The sequence below is a fragment of the Oryx dammah genome, unplaced genomic scaffold (genome assembly GCF_014754425.2).
Source record: "Oryx dammah isolate SB20612 unplaced genomic scaffold, SCBI_Odam_1.1 HiC_scaffold_27, whole genome shotgun sequence".
NCBI lineage: Eukaryota > Metazoa > Chordata > Mammalia > Artiodactyla > Bovidae > Oryx > Oryx dammah.
The window spans coordinates 59671902-59692781 of NW_024070211.1; the positions used below are offsets into that span (position 1 = coordinate 59671902).

At 39.9% G+C, this 20880-nt stretch overlaps 1 protein-coding gene across 6 annotated transcripts in view; it reads right to left on the minus strand.

Annotated features, from left to right (window-relative positions):
• The window catches only part of CNTNAP5 (contactin associated protein family member 5), a 1071087-nt gene that overhangs the window by 813677 nt on the left and 236530 nt on the right, over nucleotides 1–20880 (minus strand). For 4 of the 6 annotated variants that reach the window (XM_040228922.1, XM_040228923.1, XM_040228924.1 and 1 more), the window contains exon 1: nucleotides 3671–4006. In XM_040228922.1, coding sequence (XP_040084856.1) covers nucleotides 3671–3901 — 231 coding nt within the window. In that variant the 5' untranslated portion in view covers nucleotides 3902–4006. Of the gene's footprint in view, nucleotides 1–3670; nucleotides 4007–20880 lie in introns of those variants that run through there. The other 2 variants (XM_040228920.1, XM_040228919.1) reach the window with 1 other exon arrangement.

Genomic DNA, 20880 nt, shown 5'->3' on the forward strand with positions numbered 1-20880 from the left:
AAGCTGAGTGTCGAAGAATTGATGCTTTTGAACTGTAGATCTTGAGAGTCCCTTGAACTGCAAAGAGATCCAACCAGTCCATCCTAAAGGAGATCAGTCCTGAGTGTTCATTCGAAGGACTGATATTGAAGCTGAAACTCCAATACTTTCGCCACCTGATGCAAAGAGCTGACTCATTGGAAAAGACCTTGATGCTGGGAAAGATTGAAGGCAGGAGGCGAAGGGGATAAATGAGGATGAGGTGGTTGGATGGCATCACCAACTCGATGGACATGAGTTTGGTCTCTGGGAGCTGGTGATAGACAAGGAGGCCTGGTGTGCTGCAGTCCATGGGTTCGCAAAGAGTTGGACACAACTGAGAGACTGAAGTGAACTGAACTGAATTGAAGACTGTAAAAGTCTTGCTAAGCTTGTCCCTGAGACACTTTCACATCTGATTTTTTAGTGAAATGGGGACTCTGGCTTACTCATAAATCATAGTACATCATTAAGCAGCTGCTTACTGGCCTCATTCCTGAATATTCCATTCAGTGCCAGATCAGAAATTCCAGAAATTAGATTTTTTTAGAGCATGCATATTTACTCCTGTATGTTGTGCAAGTGTATTTCCAGGATTTTTGTTCTGAAATAAACTTTGCAAAATAAAATAAACCTCTTGAGTACTAATAAATTGGTATTCCATCCGAGGGGTTCAATGCTATAGTTTTATTACAAACTTAGTAAATCAACTTTAAATAAACATTACAAACTCCATCTCATTTGAAAATTGAAGATCTTCAAAAGACTTGTGAAAGTCTCATTCAAAAGATTTTCTACTTCTGTGATACAGCATTCTTAATCAAGTCGATACTTTGTATTGATGTTGTGGGGTACTGACTTTTTTCTGAAAAGTTAAATCATTTAAATAATTTTTTTTTAAACTTGCTTGTTTGGCTATTGCTTTCATCTTGTTTATCAGGATTAACTCTGGTGAATCTATAGTCTGATTTATAATTTTCAATTTAAAATAAAAAAAAGAAAAAACTCTCACGGTAACCTATTTATTCAATAATACGATCTGATAGAAATATCAATGAATAGTAGGTACAAGTCAGATCTTACATATGCTTATGAAATGTTTGATAAAATACTCTGAGTCTATGTTTGATGGCCTTCTATAAGGCCTATATACAGTTTCAGAGAATTTGAGCACTATTTAAAATGTGCAAAAAACACAGATCGCATTAGTGCTTTCTCAGTTTTATGTTTTAAAAGTAGCACATGAAATAGACAATAGAGTTTACCATTCTTCTTTTGCAGTGGATCTGAAAAAGGTTAAGGTGAGAAAAGTAGATCAGTTTTGTGAAAATTAGAAAAAAAATCAAGTATTGTAAAGAAGTAATAGAAAGTACAGTTTGGCAATAGAGTATATTTAGGACCCAATCTTAGTTTTGCAGTCTGGCATCACCAAAGTCTGGTTATGTGAGCTTGGATGGGTCTCTGTAGGCCTCATGCCTCTTGTTTAGAGAGATGTTCATACTGAATCTCCAGAATTTATAACACCTTTGTATGTATATAGAGTGACATTTTCTTACAAATTAAATGTGTGATTTTTGTTCAGTAGCTGTTAGCATCCTCAATAGTGATACAAGTGGGCATGCATTTTTTTCTTCAACATTTGAGCCTTGTTACTGTGCATGGATGTCCTCGCCCACTGTGACTGGAGTGGTGATGATCCCTTCACAGATCTTTTTCCCTCCTGGTAATCTGCATCTGACAATTTGGTCCTGAAGCTACAGCCTCTCCCAAATGCCCTGAAGGCATTGTAAGTGTCTCTGGGGAGGCCTCAGCTAGAATTTACCACTGTGCTACGTACAATGTTTTCCTGCCTCTTCGCCTATGCCCACCTAGCATCTTTTGCCTCCTTCCAAAGATCAAGGCTATTTTGAGGCTGAGGTAAGGGACAGAACAGTCTCCTTCCCTCCAATTCTGAAAGTCCTGGTAATTCTGCAGTTCTTGCAATATCATCAAAAAAAATAGTTCATGTTACATCTCCAATAACAATTGTCATGGAGGCTGCAAGGACCTATAAGACAGACCCCTGCCTTTAAGGGGCTTGGGATTTTGTGGAAGCAAGCCCAGAGAAACTGTTCATCCTTGAACTATGTCCTGATCCATATGATAAGCTGAAAGCAAGTTATTTTATTCTAAAGAAAATGAAGCTCAGGATTTAAAAAATATTTAAACAAAAGACCTCAAAACTTCAATTCAATCTGAGAAACAACAAGTTCTGATTGAAAATGCCAAAGAAAATAAATTACCTCATGTCTATCTATCCCTCTCAAGTCAACATAAAACCTTAAAATTGCTCTTCAAAATGGAAAGGGTATTTCTTTCTCTTTTCAAACTAAAAACAAACTTTAAAAAAACCTGTAAAATTTATGGGGCCTTCAAAGTTGAAAAGAAAAAAATACTAGTCTCCAAAAGAGACTATTTGTAAAATGAAAAAAAAAATCCATGTTCTGTATAAATGTTGCCACCTAATATGACAAACAACTCAAAATAAAGATGACTACTCTAATATCCTCCAGAGTCAGTCTGCCATAACTAATCTTAATCCACACTTTACTATTATTTCAATTAAGAATAGTGATGTGTGGGCAATTAACAAATAACAGTGAATATAAAATAGACTCTTTTTTTCCAAAAGAATGAGAGCAATATAAAAAAATGCATGTGCAACATCAATTTGAAAGTATAATTGGGATTGATTTAAGGGGAAAAAATCTGAGAAGATTATGAGAAGAAAAGATAATGTGATCAACTGCCAAATCTTCACATTTTAAGTACATACATTTAGAAAAAAATAAATCTCTCATGAGGTTTTCTTCCCTAAAGTAAAAGCAACATGAATGAATACATTATTTTATTTAGTGCATGAGTTTCTGAAATCTCCTCTGGGTGCCTTTTGCTCTCTGTCTCTAACTCCCTTTCCCCACCTTGTAATTTGGGGACAGTCTTTCAGGTATTCTTTGGGGTCAAGAGCTTGGGTCTAGGGGTGTGGAAGGAATTCTTTTTCTACAACTTGGACCAAACTGTCCTTTACTTCCAAGCTGAAGATTGTTTATAAACGCAAAATCATTCTAAAATTTATATTTGTTTTGTATTTATAAACTTTTAAATTGCTTTCAAAACTTGAATAGAAGCAGGGGAACATAGTGGCTTTAAAATCAGACCAGGCTATGGAGTTCCAAGTCAAGATTCACGAATTGGATAACTTTGGTTGAGTTACATAACTGAGCCAATTCCATCATTGCAAGGTACATAAAGTACTTGGCAAATAATAAATAAATAATAAATGCATGCTCAGTCAACCAATACCTTCTCATTAACAATAAGACTTCTGTGGTGTAATTGTTTTTATTGAAGAAAGAACTGAGGCCCAGTCAGTGAACTTCCCAAGTTACCAGAAAAAGGAAAACACTCAACTTTTAGTAACAGATATCCTCATTTCCCTATGAACTGGAGTCATGCTGGAGATAGGACTTAGACAAAGTCTAATTATTTCTGAATGGGCATTCAATAGTTCTCAAGCTACTGGCAATCTGCATAGAGGAAAATGACAGAAACGTTCCCTGGTTACCATGATCGCATCTCATTTTTATTCAGCTGAGGAGAAAAGATGTCCTACCCAGATGCTGTCTTCTTGCTTGTACTGTTTCCAGTTGCGTCCTGTGTCACTGAACATCAGGCTGTAGCTCGTCACCCAGTCAGAGCTTCCGTATCTTCCCTGCGTGGCCACTGCTGTAATCTCCACTCTGTTTCCCAGGTCCATCTGGAGCCACTGCTGAGCATTGGAATCTGCTGGGGACCAACCGCCAGTTCCTGGAACAGGATCAGAGAGAGAGAGCTGTAGCAACATCTCACAGAGCCACGACTTTCACCTCTCAAAGAGAAAAACAAAACAAAGCAAAAAAACAATGTTCAGCTAAAACGTCTTTATAACCCCAAAACATGTCCTACCTCTCTTCATAAACCCCTGGTACTTTAAAAAATTGTATTGGATTATAAATTGATTTATAATGTTGCATTTGTTTCTGGAGTGCAGCAAAGTGATTCAGTTATACGTATATTCATTCTTTTTCAGATTATTTCCCCTTATAGGTTAAATCAATTAGGTTATCACAGAATATTGAATAGAGTTCCCTGTGCTATACAATAGGTCCTATATAGTGTATGATCTGTATGCTATTCCAAAATTCCTGATTTATCCCCCTCCACCATGTTTTCTCTTGGTAACCATGACTGTTTTCTATGTCTATGAGTCTATTTTTGTTTTGTATATACATTCATCTATATGACATTTTTATATCCCACATGTAAGTGATATCATATGATATTTATCTTTCTATGATTTCACTTTGTATGATAATCTCTCTGCTGTGCTGTGCTTAGTCACTCAGTAATGTCCAACTCTTTGTGACCCTATAGACTGTAGCCTGCCAAGCTCCTCTATCCATGGGATTTTCCAGGCAAGAATACTGGAGTGGGTTGCCATGCCCTCCTCCAGGGGATCTTCCCAACCCAGGGATCGAACCCAGGTCTCCCACATTGCAAGTGATTCTTTACCATCTGAAACACCAGTGAAGACCATGAATACTAGAGTGGGCAGCCCATTCCTTCTCTGGGGGATCTTCCTGGCCCAGGAATTGAACTGGGGTCACCTTAATTGCAGGTGGATTCTTTACCAGTTGAGCTGCCAGGGAAGCCCTATGATAATTGCTGCTGCTGCTGCTAAGTCGCTTCAGTTGTGTCCGACTCTGTGCGGCTCCATAGACAGCAGCCCACCAGGCTCCCCTGTCCCTGGGATTCTCCAGGCAAGAACACTGGAGTGGGTTGCCATTTCCTTCTCCAGTGCATGAAAGTGAAAAGTGAAACTGAAATCGCTCAGTCGTGTCCGACTCTTCGCTACCCCATGGACTGCAGCCTACCAGGCTCCTCTGTCCATGGGATTTTCCAGGCAAGAGTACTGGAGTGGAGTGCCATTGCCTTCTTCGATGATAATCTCTAGGTCCATCCAAATGGCAAATGATATTATTTCATTCTTTTTTTATGGCTGAGTAGTATTCCCTTGTATGCATAAACCACATCATCTTTATGCATTAATCTGTCAATGGATATTTAGGCTGCTTCTATGTCTTGGCTATTGTAGACAGTGATGCACAAAACATTCTTGACCCAATTTTCATTGTTCCCTTCCATTAAATTCTCTTGTGTGGTTTAAGATTTAACTCAAATGTTGTTTCTTCTATGATTTTTCCCTTTTTTGGTCTATTATTATAGTTTTCTTCTTCTGGATTCCTAATGGGATTTATTTGATCTACTTTCTATTTTTTTACAACCTTAACCTTTAATATGACTTATATCCTCTGTCTGACTGGTCTTTTTTTGTTCCCTTCTTTGCTTTCTTCTTTCATTCTTCTCTTTCTTTTCACTGATCCTTAGCTCTCTCCAAATACATGCTGTGGATCTGCCATGGGCCAGACATTTTTCTGTGGATGCAAAGATTCAGGATCATTAACTATGTCTTTGAAAAGTTAGTGATCATTCATACAACAGATCCTCACTAATCATCAGGAGTGTGCTGGGTAATGAGAGAGAGGGACACACAAACAAAAATATGTAATGTGATGTGAAAGAAAACCTTCAGTGAAGTAAACACAAGGTTCAATAGAAACACAGATACAGAATGCCTCAGTAGGTGATCAGAAAGACCAAGACAGAGTGATAGTGGAGCTGCAGGCTGAAGGAAGCATGGTCATTTTCCCAGCACACAAGGTGAGACAAAGTTGGAGAAACCAAGGGCCAAGTAAACAGCACATGCAACATATCAGAGAGACATGAAAGAGAAGGTCCCAACTGTGAGTCTCCCTGTGAGTCCATATGTTTGACAAACAGGAACTTTCTAGCATATAAACCTAAGCCTTTGGGCCCTGGAATTTTATCATGTGACACACTGGAACTCTGCAGAAGATCCATATAATTTCTTCCTTCTTTGGAAGACTTGTGGCCTAAATTTTCTGTTTTCATTTTACATAGGAACAAAGAGGTATGTATTCATTCTTACTGACCCAAGAGTCTACAAGGCATCTGAATCCTGAGTGGGACCTATTGTAGAATGTTTATGCTATGGATGTACCCCAATGTTCATGGTAGCATTATTTACAATAACCAAGATATGTAAGCAACATAAGTGTCCATGAACTGATAGTGAATAAGGAAGATGTGGTACATATATAGAATGGAATATTACTCATCCATAGAGAAGGATGGAATAACGCCATTTGCAGCAACATGAATGGACCTAGAGATTATCATACTAAGTGATGTAAGCCAGACAAAAACAAATATCATATGATATTGTTTATATGTAGAATCTAAAATAAAGTTACAAATGAATGCAGTATATAAAACAAAAATAGACTTGCTAACATAGAAAACAAATTTATGGCTGTTAAGGGAAAAGGGGGGATGCATAAATTAAGAGTTAGGGATTAACAGATATATACTATGAGAACAAAGATCTATTTTTAATATATAGCACAGGGAACTATACTCAATGTTCTGTGATAACCTATAATAGAAAATAATTTGAAAAAAAATAGATATATATGGATATATAATTGATTCACTGTGCTGTACACTTGAAACTAACATAACATTGTTAATCAACTATACTTCAACTAAAGAAAAAAGAAATAAGAACCTTTTATTAAGAACCTTGCTCAGAGTATTGGATTGGCTGACTCATTGGAATTTTATTTTAGAAGGGTTAACCTTATGCGAAGAGTTGACTCATTGGAAAAGACTCTGATGCTGGGAGGGATTGGGGGCAGGAGGAGAAGGGGACGACCGAGGATGAGATGGCTGGATGGCATCACAGACTTGATGGACGTGAGTCTGAGTGAACTCCGGGAGATGGTGATGAACAGGGAGGCCTGGAGTGCTGCGATTCATGGGGTCACAAAGAGTCGGACACGACTGAGCGACTGAACTGAACTGACTGACTGAACCAATAAATTCCTTTTGATTTCAACCTATGTCACTGAAAATCATTTTAGTCATGTCCCAGACTACATTCTTGCCATCTCAGGAGGAGTCAATTGGACCCATTCTTGGTACTGAGAACTTTATGACTCCCATCTGGCTGCTCATTGCAGAGAGAGCTTGACACTACCTGGGAACAGGCTTGTGAACAAAATGGGCATAGAACATGAAGTGGGCCTTACGTTGGCCATAAGGCATATTCTACCAGTTATAAATCAATTATCTCCCAATAATTAGCTAGTACTATGATGAAAGAATTGATGCTTTTGAATTGTAGTGCTGGAGAAGACTCTTGAGAGTACCTTGGACAGTAGGAGATGTAACCAGTCAATTCTAAAGGAAATCAACCCTGAATATTCATTGAAAAGACTCTTGCTGAAGCTGAGGCTCCAATACTTTGTCCACCTGATGTGAAAAACTGACTCATTGGAAAAGACCCTGATGCTGGGAAAGATCGAAGGCAAAAGCAAAAGGGGTCAATAGAGGATGAGATGGTTAGATAACATCACAGACTCAATGGATATGAATTTGATCAAACTCTAGGAGATAGTGGAGAAGGCAATGGCACACCACTCCAGTACTCTTGCCTGGAAAATCCATGGACGGAAGAGCCTGGTAGGTTGCAGTCCACGGGGTCGCTAAGAGTCAGACAGGACTGAGTGATTTCATTTTCACTTCTTACTTTCATGCATTGGAGAAGGAAATGGCAACCCACTCCAGTGTTTTTGCCTGGAGAATCCCAGGGATGGGGAAGCCTGGTGGGCTGCCATCTATAGGGTCGCACAGAGTCGGACATGACTGAAGCGACTTAGCAGCAGCAGCAGCAGAAGATAGTGGAGAACAGGGAAGCCTGGCGTGCTACAGTCCATGGGGTCACAAAGAGGTGGACATGACTTAGTCACTAAACAACAATGACTCTAACTGAGCATGTCCCAATAAGGCCTTCTCAGAATAGACCCCCCACCCCAACCCCATGTCCTTTGCCTGCCATTTGTCTGTAGACAAAACTTACAGACAAATAAATTTAATTAGAGAAATGAGAAAACACAGAAAGAAAGGAAAATAGGAAGTGAAGCAAAATAATAACACTTTAGCCATTAAACAAAGTCAAGGAACTTTAGCTCCTCCTCAAGCACTATAGTCTGAGTCACATTCTTTGAGCTGTTTTGCAGATATTTATGGAGAAGGCAATGGCAACCTACTCCAATACTCTTGCCTGGAAAATCCCATGGGTGGAGGAGCCTGGTAGGCTGCAGTCCATGGGGTCGCTAAGAGTCAGACACGACTGAGCAACTTCACTTTCACTTCTCATTTTCATGTATTGGAGAAGGACATGGCAACCCACTCCAGTGTTCTTGCCTGGAAAATCCCATAGGCGGAGGGGCGTAGGCTGCAGTCCATGGGGTCGCAATCCCCACCAGCTGGAAGAAATTCATGATATGCTGTTCATAAGCATGTAGACTCAAGACAAATTAGAACCAGAAATTTGATGATGCTGACTTACAATTACCTCACCACCAATCAATCAGAAGAATATCCATGAGCTGATCATCCACACAGGACCCCCCTCTCTCACTTGTCTTTAAGACCCTGTCTCTGAAATCCTTTGGGGTATTCGGGTCTTTTAAACACTAGTTGCCTGGACTTCTTCAATAAACATGGGCCTTCAATAAATCTATTTCTTTTTACTTCATCCAAGTCATTCTCTGAGAGTCAATCTGGCCAAATTTCAGCAACAGTACTTTTAACCTTTTGTTTGATAATAATTTTTTTTACTCCCCTGAGTAGATTCAAGTGCAGGGAAAGAAAGAAAGGAAGTATGCTCAGTTCTCACTCTGTATGTCTTTTATTCAGTGTTTTGCAAGACGTGAATACAGTGCTGAATAGTCACTAATATCCATTATCTCCTCCTTTTGTAGTAATAGGACTGTGGAGGGTGGATGGATTAACTGCACTTTTTAGCTCCCAATACCATTCAAGTTATACCCTTATGGACAAGTTCTCCCCAATAAAAATGTGAGTGGAAAGAAGATATGCCACCTGCAGGCCATCAGGTCTCTTCCCTACTTGCTTTCTCCTGTCACCACTGATGGAGGCAGCCAACAAGGACCTAGAAGCTGTCAGGATCTCAGCATGGAAAGATGTTAGATTCTTGCACCATCACATGTTAACTACATTATTAATGAGAACTAAAGACTTATCTTGTTTAAGCTATTGCATGTTGAAATCTATTTGACACTGCAGTTTAACCTACCTTAATGCATATAGAATATCCTGTGGAATAAATAGAATAATGCCTATATTATAGTTGAGGAAACTGAGATCCAGCATTTGTAAAACACCTGGGACTCATGACTCTAGCACTGCTATTTGAGACAATTATGTAACAGAAAAACCCTCTAACAGCCCAAAAATCAATAAAGAAGGAAAACACAGGGAGGAGACATTCAAGTAGAAATTCTGAGCTGCTAGTTCAAGAAGTATATTTTTATCAATCAACATTGCTGTAACCAATATGTCCATGGTTCCCAATCGATGCTATCCTCGCTCAACTTCTCAAAACTGACAGAGAGGCCCAAGTAGGAGGAGATATTATTTTTCCAAGAAATCTACAATTATTCTGAACCTACTCTTTATTTCAACTCAATTTTTCCTGCTGCCCATTTCATGAGACCTGTCTCTTCTTGAGTGAAAAAAGCAAGGTTTTGTAAGTTGTATCACCTCAACAATATTAAAGCATGATAAAAAAGAAATATGTATGGTGATTTCTTCTGAGAGATGAAAATATGAGTAATTTTATTCTTCTATGATTTTTGCATATAACCTAATTTTTATTATCAGCATGTGTTTCTTTTATAAACCAAGACTCATTTGTACATTGCTTATTGCATGAAGAATATATGTAGTGACTTGAGAACCAGTGGTATAATATAGAACTCTGTGTGACCATCACAATTTTTGATACAAAATTCTCAAATGTTACCTATTTCCTTTTACCCTTGTGTCCACAATTAGACTTCCTTGTCCACTTTAGTGTTTTTCCTTCATTTATTCTAAGTATACTTATTATAGTTATATATGATAATTTATGTCAGCGATAGAAGAAAGAAAATAAGTCATTTTCCCCACTATCTCGCAAAGAATACAATCACAAAAGATTGACCCAAACCAAATCCAAACAAAACAAAAGGGGGACTGGGTAATGGTGAAAATATTCCTTCAAATTTGTCTAAAGAAAATCACAGCTTCCTTTTGCCCACAGTAGAAAATTACAGCTTATTGCTGCTACTGCTAAGTCGCTTCAGTCATGTCCGACTCTGTGCGACCCCATAGATGGCAGCCCACAGGTTTCCCCCATCCCTGGGATTCTCCAGGCAAGAACGCTGGAGTGGGTTGCCATTTCCTTCTCCAATGCATGAAAGTAAAAAGTGAAAGTGAAGTTGCTCAGTCGTGTCCGACTCTTAGCGACCCCATGGACTGCAGCCTACCAGGGTCCTCCGTCCACGGGATTTGCCAGGCAAGGGTACTGGAGTGGGCTGCCATTGCCTTCTCCACCAGAGCTTATTAATCCTCCCCAAATTAACCAAATTAGAATAATTAATGTTAGTATTCATTAACACATCAAGTTAAATAGTTTCCAAACCTAGGAGCTTCTGCCTAAGCTCTTAAAATGAAGGGTCACTCTCTGGGTGATAATTGCCAAGGCCTTTCCCCTGCTTTTGAAGATGCTCCCAGCATTACAGCTAACAGGCAAGACACTCAGGGTTGCTGTGGTTACAATGGAAAAAATTTTGCTCCTTCCACCAAACAATAAATGTGTTTTCACAAATGATGAGAGTAGCCTGAAGATACTATTTGCAGTTACTCTTAAGACACACTGTACACACACTAGCTTTCTATTTCTTAACTGTTCTCCAGGTTGAGATGTAACATACACAGAGAAACCTGCACTTGGCATGTTGCAGGTATTAACTTAGGCAGGGGTCTCTGTAATTGTGGCTGCTGTATCAATAATCAGTAGTTACAATTCCCACAAATCCTACATTTTGAATTAAAAGAAATTTAATGAAATTTCAAAGGAAAAGAAGGGAAAAATAACTTCACCTTAAATTTGTATAGAATCTAGAACATGGGATCCTGAATAATTTGAAGATTATCACTTAGTTTGTTCTTAGCAAACCCCAAGCATCATACTCTACATACTATGTGATTTTACTTTAGGGGAGAAGATGGAAATGAAATCCAAGAGATCTGGTTCAAGATCCAGCTCAGGTCCTGAGGTTAGATCAGATGAGATTCTCAAATGTGCTCCATCATCAGAAAGCACCTGGAGTGCTTGTGAAGATGACAAATTCTTTGGCTCACTCCTTGATAACTGATGCAGGGGCCTAACCAGAAATCTGTATCTTGAGAAAGGTATTCATGACATGCTGAGTGGTTTGGGAGACACTGGATGAAAGCGCTTCTAAAGTTTCAGTTCTACTATTTTACTGAGAAGAGTAGAATTCTTCATTTGTTTCATGATCCAAGTTAGTTTAAACCCAACATGCTATTCTTGATGATTACAAATGAAAAAGCAACATGAAATTGCCTCTGGATCTAAAGATGGACATTCCTGCAATTTGATCCCCAATCTCTCACCCCTAAAAACAGATGGTAACTTAAAGTCAGACTTAAAATTAAAAAGGAAATCTCAAAATTTGTGATTCAGAAATACCCATCTCTGTTCTTGCCTGGACAATTTTTTTTTTCTCACTACCAATTAATCCTTTTGCCTCTGATCATCATACCCTTTCTATATGCCCTTGAGTGTTCACTCACTCACAATATTAATTGACTGTAGGACAGTCCTTTCTCAGCACACAATACAACTGCAAGCACTTGATAACCATGACCTCACTTACCATCCCAGGAGCTCTGCATGATTGATGCTAGTATCACTATCCCCACTTAACAGAAGGAAAAGCTGAGACAGAATTGTTGGTCAGCTTTTCCAAGATCACACAATTAATCAGTGGCAGAACAGGAAATTCAAACTCAGAAAACTGGGACTCAGAGCCAAATTCTTAACCAGTCAGCTGCATGGCCTCTCAGCAACATAGACAGAGCATGCTCACCTTCTCCCTTGTTTATGATAGCAATTGTCTCTAAAAACATAATCTACACTTTACCTCTTTTTCAGTGTCTCACTTGATTCTTATAGCCATCAGCAATAATATTTTAACTTCCATTTACCAGGGAATAAGCTAGGCTTAAAGGGTTACCTAGCTTACCCAGACTATATAAGACACTGATCTCCAACCAACTTTTGCAGATTTCTCAACCCTACCTGAGGTTTCAACAGGGATCAATATTTTAAGTAAACAAGTAGCTATTCTTAGGGAGAATTCTAAGCAAGGTTTAAGTAAGAGAAGAGATCCAGTTCCCTATTCAACCTTGCAAACCATGGCACTTATACCTAACTTTACATGCTAGGCTAGGCTCCACTCACATAACAGAAAAACTGGTAGAGAAGGCAGAAATACCTCCATTTCTACACTGATTTCCACTTCTAACTCAGAAAGGGAAATAAGACTGGACTGATGTCAAACATTGGAAATGAGCACAAAATGTTATACACAGGTCTCTACTGGGATTCTCCTATAAATAGTACACTTTACGCAGTGTGGGTAAGAGTAAAATCAAGATTCACAGACATGCTCATAACCTTAATACCTAGACACAACACATGATGATCTTCCATGCAGAACAGGACATGTGGCTGGGAAAGGACTTCTGACACTGGAAGGCTATTGGCTGAAACTGGGCAATTTCACACTGGCTGGTAACTGAGCATTATCATTTTGCCCATGGACATGTGTGGTAGGATCTAGGTGTTGCTGGATGGCTCTGGCCTGGGCTCCAACACTTCTATTCACACATTTATTTAGGGACTAGGGAGCCTCTTGGGGGAAAAGTAAGTAAGAATTCAATCAAACACCCTGTGTGCTTCAAAATGTGTAAAAACTAGTAGGAAGATCTGGAGTTGCCCTATTTCTTGAATTTTTATTTGATTTTTAAGTATAGTTGGTTTGCTTCCCTGGTGGCTCAGTGACAAAGAATCCATTGCCAATGCAGGAGACACAGATTCAGTCTCTGGGTGGTAAAGATCCTCTGGAGAAGGAAATGGCAATCCACTCCAGTATTTTTGCTTGGGAAATATCATGGACAGGGAAGCCTGTTGGACTACAGTCCATGGGGTCACAAAAGAGTCAGATGACTCAGCAACTAAAAGAAGAACAACAAATAGTTGGTTTACAGTGTTGTGTTAGTTTCAGGTGTACAGCAAAGTTAAGTCATACTTATATGACCAGTGCATTCTCTTGCAAAGCTCTATTAGCATTTGCCCTGCTTCATTCTGTACTTCAAGGCCAAATTTGCCTTTTACTCCAGGTGTTTCTTGACTTCCTGCTTTTGCATTCAAGCCCCCTATAAGGAAAAGGACATCTTTTTTGGGTGTTAATTGTAAAAGGTCTTGTAGGTCTTCATAGAACCATTCAACTTCAGCTTCTTCAGCATTACTGGTCAGGGCATAGACTTGGATTCCTGTGGGTTTGCCTTGGAAATGAACAGAGATCATTCTGTCTTTATTGAGATTGCATCCAAGTACTGCATTTCAGACTTTTTTGTTGACTATGATGGCTACTCCATTTCTTCTAAAGGATTCTTGCCCACAGTAGTAAATATAATGGTCACTGGAGTTAAATTCACCCATTCCAGTGCAATTTAGTTCACTGATTCCTAAAACGTCTATGTTCACTCTTGCCATCTCCTGTTTGACTACTTTCAATTTGCCTTGATTCATGGACCTGACATTCCAGGTTCCTATGCAGTATTGCTCTTTACAGAATCAGACTTTACTTCCATCATCAATCATGCCCATAACTGGGTGTTGTTTTTGCTTTGGCTCCATGTCTTCAGTCTTTCTGGAGTTTTTTCTCCACTGATCTCCAGTAGCATATTGGGCACCTACCAACCTGGGGAGTTCATCTTTCAGTGTCCTATCCTTTTGCCTTTTCATATTGTTCATGGGGTTCTCAAGGCAAGAATGCTGAAGCGGTTTGCCATACCCTGCTCCAGTGGACCACGTTTTGTCAGAACACTCCACCATGACCTGTCCATCTTGGGTGGCCCTACACGGCATGGCTCATAGGAACCAGAGATTAAGCTGCCAACATCCATTGGATCAGCAAAAAAGAAAGAGAGTTTCAGAAAAACATCTACTTCTGCTTTGTTGATTACTCAAAGCTTTCGACTGTGTGGATCACAACGAACTGTGGAAAATTCTTCAAGAGATGGGAACACCAGACCACCTGACTTGCCTCTTGAGAAACCTGCATGCAGGACAGGAAGCAACAGTTAGAACTGGATATGGAATAACAGACTGGTTACAAATAGGGAATGGAGTACATCAAGGCTGTATATTGTCACCCTGCTTACTTAACTTATATGCAGAGTACATCATGAGAAATGCTGGGCTGGATGAAGCACAAGCTGGAATCAAGATTGCTGGGAGAAATATCAATAACCTCAGATATGCAAATGACACCACCCTTATGGCAGAAAGCAAAGAAGAACTAAAGAGCCTCTTTCACACCAGTCAGAATGGCTGCGATCCAAAAATCTGCAAGCAATAAATGCTGGAGAAGATGTGGAGAAAAGGGAACCCTCTTACACTGTTGGTAGGAATGCAAACTAGTACAGCCACTATGGAGAATAGTGTGGAGATTCCTTAAAAAATTGCAAATAGAACTGCCATATGACCCAGCAATCCCACTGCTGGGCATACACACTGAGGAAACCAGAATTGAAAGAGACACATCTACCCCAATGTTCATCGCAGCACTGTTTATAATAGCCAGGACATGGAAGCAACCTAGATGTCCATCAGCAGATGAATGGATAAGAAAGCTGTGGTACATATACACAATGGAGTATTACTCAGCCATTAAAAAGAATACATTTGAATCAGTTCTAATGAGATGGATGAAACTGGAGCCGATTATACAGAGTGAAGTCAGCCAGAAAGAAAAACACCAATACAGTATACTAATACATATATATGGAATTTAGAAAGATGGTAATGATAACCCTGTATGAGAGACAGCAAAAGAGACATAGATGTATAGAATGGACTTTTGGACTCTGAGGGAGAGGGAGAGGGTGGGATGATTTGGGAGAATGGCACTGAAGCATGTATACTATCATGTAAGAAACGAATCACCAGTCTATGTTCGATACAGGATACAGGATGCTTGGGGCTGGTGCATGGGGATGATCCAGAGAGATGATATGGGGTGGGAGGTAGGAGAGGGGTTCAGGTTTTGGAAGTCATGTACACCCATGGCAGATTCATGTCAGTGTATGGCAAAACCAATACAGTACTGTAAAGTAAAATAAAGTAAAAATAAAAATTAAAAAAAAAAGAAAGCTGAATCCTGAATAATTGATGCTTTTGAACTGTGGTTTGGAGAAGACTCTTGAGATTCTTCTGCAAGGAGATCCAACCAGTCCATTCTAAAGGAAATCAGTCCCGAATATGCATTGGAAGAACTGATGCTGAAGCTGAAACTTCAATACTTTGGCCACCTGATGTGAAGAACTGACTCACTGGAAAAGACACTGATGCTAGGAAAGATTGAAGGTGGGAGGAGAAGGGGACGACAGAGGATGAAATGGTTGGATGGCATCATCAACTCGATGGACATGAGTTTGAGTAAACTCCAGGAGTTAGTGATGGACAGGGAAGCCTGGTGTACTTCAGTATATGGGCTCACAAAGAGTCAGACATGACTGAATTTCCACTTTTTTCAGATTATTTTCCCTTATATGTTATTACAGAATATTGAGTAGAGTTCCCTGTGCTAGATAACAAGTCCTTCCTGATTATATATTTTCTATATAGTAGTGGGTGGTGGTGGTTTAGTCACTAAGACCTGTACGACTCTTGTGACTCCATGGACTCTACCTTGCCAGGCTCCTCTGTCCATGAGATTTCCCAGGCAAGAGCACTGGAGTGGGTTACCATTCCCTTCTCCAGGGAATATTCCTGACCCAGAGATCAAACTCATAGTTTCTACATTGGCAGGCAGATTTTTTTAACACGGAGCCACCTGGGAAGTCCCATATAGAGTAGTGTGTATGTGTTAATCTCAAACTGCTAATTTATCATTTCCCTCTATGTTTCCCCTTTGCTAATCATAATTTTGATTTCTCACAGGTCAATGAGTTTATTTCTATTTTGTAAATAAATTCATCTGTATCATTTTAATTAGCTTTCACTTATAAGTGATATCTTATGACATTTGTCTATGTCTGTCTGACTTACTGAAATTAGTATGATAAGCTCTAGGTCAATCCAATGTTGCTACTAATGGTATTATTTCATTTTTATGGCTGAATAGTATTCCATTGTTGAACCTCTTTTTCTTTATCCATCCATCTGTTATTGAACAATTAGACTGTTTCCTTGTCTTGGCTATTGTAAACAGCGCTGCAATAAACATTAGGGTGCAAGTATCTTTTCAAAATATGGTTTTCTCCAAGTTTGTGCCCAGGAGCAGGATTGCTGGGTCATATGGTAGTTCTATTTTTAGTTTTTCAAGGAATCTCCATACTGTTTTCCATAGTGGTTGTACCAGTTTACACTTCCACAAATAGTGTAGGAGGGTTTCCTTTTTTCCACATCCTCTCCAGCATTTATTGTTTGTAGATTTTTTTTTTAAATGACAGCCATTCTGACAGGTGTGAGGTGATAACTCATTGTAGTTTTGATTTGCAATTCTCCAATAATTAGAGATGTTGAGCATATTTTCATTTGCCTTTTGACCATGTTGAGGCCAATTTTAGGGAGAAAAAAGGAAAGTCATAAAAGGAGATTCATGTAAAAGGGAGAATTTGGATCCAAATGAGACCGTTATCATAATTAAGGAATCCCTAGGAGCAATACTTGTTGGAGGCAGGGGAAAGCTTGCACTCTATGTGGGTTACTTAGTTTGGCTTCCTCAGAAGTCAACTAAGAGACATGGAGTTGAGTGTAAGCAATTCACTTGGGAACTTGACCCTAGGAATCCAGGTGAGGATAATGGAGATGAGGCAAGGAAGAAAGGGAAGTTAACCCATGATGCATCCATGAGCCAGCCAGCCCTGTGTGTGAGCTCAATCCCACTGTGTAGGATGCGCTTTGGCTTATACCAACAAACCTGGAGGACACTGGGGTCAAGTATTGATTGAAGGTTCCTGGAGGGCATAGCCATGTTTAAGATATAGAAAGTCAAGAAGGCAGAGAAGAGAAGGTGTAGTTATTGGGGTCAGAAGTGGTTCTGCTGGGGATGTCCTTAGGGCTCCACTCTGATCCCCTTCAGCAGATGGAGTCAATCTCCAGCTATGTGCTCAATGACAACTAGAACTGTCTGTTCCTTCTTTTGTCTTCTACCACTTCCCATCCTAGTGTACCCCAATTATGGATGAGTACTTTGGCCACCTCATGAGAAGAGCTGACTCATTGGAAAAGACTCTGATGCTGGGAGGGATTGGGGGCAGGAGGAGAAGGGGACGACAGAGGATGAGATGGCTGGATGGCATCACTGACTTGATGGACGTGAGCCTGAGTGAACTCTGGGAGTTGATGATGGACAGGCAGGCCTGGTGTGCTGCCATTCATGGGGTTGCAAAGAGTCGGACACGACTGAGCAACTGAACTGAGCTGAACAAGGTTCTAAATGTGGTTCCCAATGCCTCAAGGCAACTGATATTCATGGTGCAATCTGTGGTCTAGAACTTCCCCCTGGTATCTCTAGACTTCAGTTGAGATCACATATCTTTCTAGCTTCCTCCACCACCTGCCATCTTCCAGCAAAAACTGTCTCCAGATCATTGCCCCAGAAATAATTTGAACAAGAATTTCCATCTCAGCTCAGCTCTTAAGGTCTTGTTCTTGTAGTGAAGTGGTGAAGTCCAAGGAATACAGACACTAATAGCCTTTGTGACAGTGTGTCTCCTTGGACACACCTGCCTGTATCTATGGAAAAGAGCTGTATTATTGCTTGGAAGGGTTCTGATACTCTTCACTTAGACAGTATCTTTGTGATGTCCTGCTATAACTATGTCCCCTTATAAAGAGTGGAGCCATGAAGGTCCTCATGGATGAGAAAATGTATTGGCTGCACATTTCAAAGTTCAGAAGTTACATAAGAAGTGAGAAAGGTAAGCAGGAAGATATTGGAATTCCAAAACCATAAAGTTTGGTCCCAAGGAGGATAGCTAATATTTATGCCCCTTGCAGAACAAGGACTGATTCATATACATATAAAACAACCAGGCACTTTTAGATACTTAGGTGAGAGGGTCACGTATATCAAACTTGGAAAGATTCTAGAACTACATTATTCAATATGGTAGCCACTAGCCAACTATGTCTATTTAAATTTAATTTTACTTAAATGAAAACTTCAGTTCCTAAGTTGTATTAGCCATATTTCAATAGCCGTGTGTAGCTAGTGGCTATTTCATTAGGCAGCACAGTTATACAGAATGGGAAACACTAGAGATCTCTTCAAGAAAATTAGAGCTACCAAGGGAACATTTCATGCAAAGATGGGCTCGATAAAGGACAGAAATGGTATGGACCTAACAGAAGTAGAAGATATTAAGAAGAGGTGGCAAGAATACACAAAAGAACTGTATAAAAAAGATTTTCACAACCCAGATAATCACAATGGTGTGATCACTCACCTAGAGCCAGACATCCTGGAATGTGAAGTCAAGTGGGCCTTAGGAAGCATCACTACGAACAAAGCTAGTAGAGGTGATGGAATTCCAGTTGAACTTTTTAAAATGCTGAAAGATGATGCCGTGAAAGTGCTGCACTCAATATGCCAGCAAACTTGGAAAACTCAGCAGTGGCCACAGGACTGGAAAAGGTCAGTTTTCATTCCAATCCCTAAGAAAGGCAATGCTAAAGAATGCTCAAACTACCGCACAATTGCACTCATCTCACATGCTAGTAAAGTAATGTTCAAAATTCTCCAAGCCAGGCTTCAGCAACACGTAAACCATGAACTTCCAGAAGTTCAAGCTTGTTTTAGAAAAGGCAGATGAACCAGAGATCAAATTGCCAACATCCACTGGATCATCAAAAAAGCAAGAGAGTTCCAGAAAAACATCTATTTCTGCTTTGTTGACTATGCCAAAGCCTTTCACTGTGTGGATCACAATAAACTGTGGAAAATTATGAAAGAGTTGGGAATACCAGACCATCTGACTTGCCTCTTGAGAAATCTATATGCAGGTTAGGAAGCAACAGTTAGAACTGGGCATGGAACAACAGACAGGTCCAAATAGGAAAAGGAGTATGTCAAGGCTGTATATTGTCACCCTGCTTACTTAACGTATATGCAGAGCGACTTCACTTTCACTTTTCACTTTCATGCATTGAAGAAGGAAATGGAAACCCACTCCAATGTTCTTTACTGGAGAATCCCAGGGACAGAGGAGCCTGGTGGGCTGGCGTCTATGGGATCATACAGAGGTGGACACAACTGAAGCGATTTAGCATCAGCAGCAGCAGCAGCAGCAGCAGCAGCAGAGTACATCATGAGAAACGCTTGGCTGGAAGAAGCACAAGCTGCAATCAAGATTGCCGGGAGAAATATCAATAACCTCAGATATGCAGATAACACCACTCTTATGGCAGAAAATGAAAAAGGACTAAAAAACCTCTTGATGAAAGTGAAAGAGGAGAGTAAAAGAGTTGGCTTGAAGCACAACATTCAGAAAAATAAGATCATGGCATCTGGCCCCATCACTTCATGGCAAATAGATAGGGAAACAGTGGCTGACTTTATTTTGAGGGGCTCCAAAAGCACTGCAGATGGTGATTGCAGCCATGAAATTAAAAGACGCTTACTCCTTGGAAGGAAAGTTATGACCAACCTAGATAACACATTGAAAAGGAGAGATATTACTTGGCCAACAAAAGTCCATCTAGTCAAGGCTATGGTTTTTCCAGTGGTCATGCATGGATGTGAGAGCTGGACTGTGAAGAAAGCTGAGCACCAAATAATTGATGCTTTTGAACGTTGGTGTTAGAGAAGACTTTTGAGAGTCCCTTGAACTGCAAGGAGGTCCAACCAGTCCATCCTAAAGGAGATCAGTCCTGGGTATTTGTTCAAAGGACTGATGATGAGGCTGAAACTCCAATACTTTGGCCACCTGATGCAAAGAGTTGACTCATTGGAAAAAAACCTGATGCTGGAAGGGATTGGGGGCAGGAGGAGAAGGGGATGACAGAGGATGAGATGGCTGGATAGCATCACCGACTTGATGCACATGAGTTTGAGTGAACTCCGGGAATTGGTGATGGACAGGGAGGCCTGGTGTGCTGCGATTCATGGGATCGCAAAGAGTTGGACACTACTGAGCTACTGACTGATCTGAACAGTTATAGAGTTTCCAATCTTTGTATAAATTTCTGTTGGTTCGTACTGTGTTAGAATTTCTCTTATGAAGTAGTGGAAGCTGAGCTCTATTTTAATTTGGCAAATCAATACAATTTAACTCTATCCATTGCCTGCTCAGACCTAGAGGATGTTTAGTGGATTATTTATTCCTCATTTAATGAATATATGATTATTGAGTTCCACCCATGAATAAAACAGTGTAGCAGACTGAGCAGACAGATAAGACAATCTGTTTTCAGTCATATAGAGAAAACAAAACAAAACAAAAATGACTCATAAGATCTTCAAAGGGTAA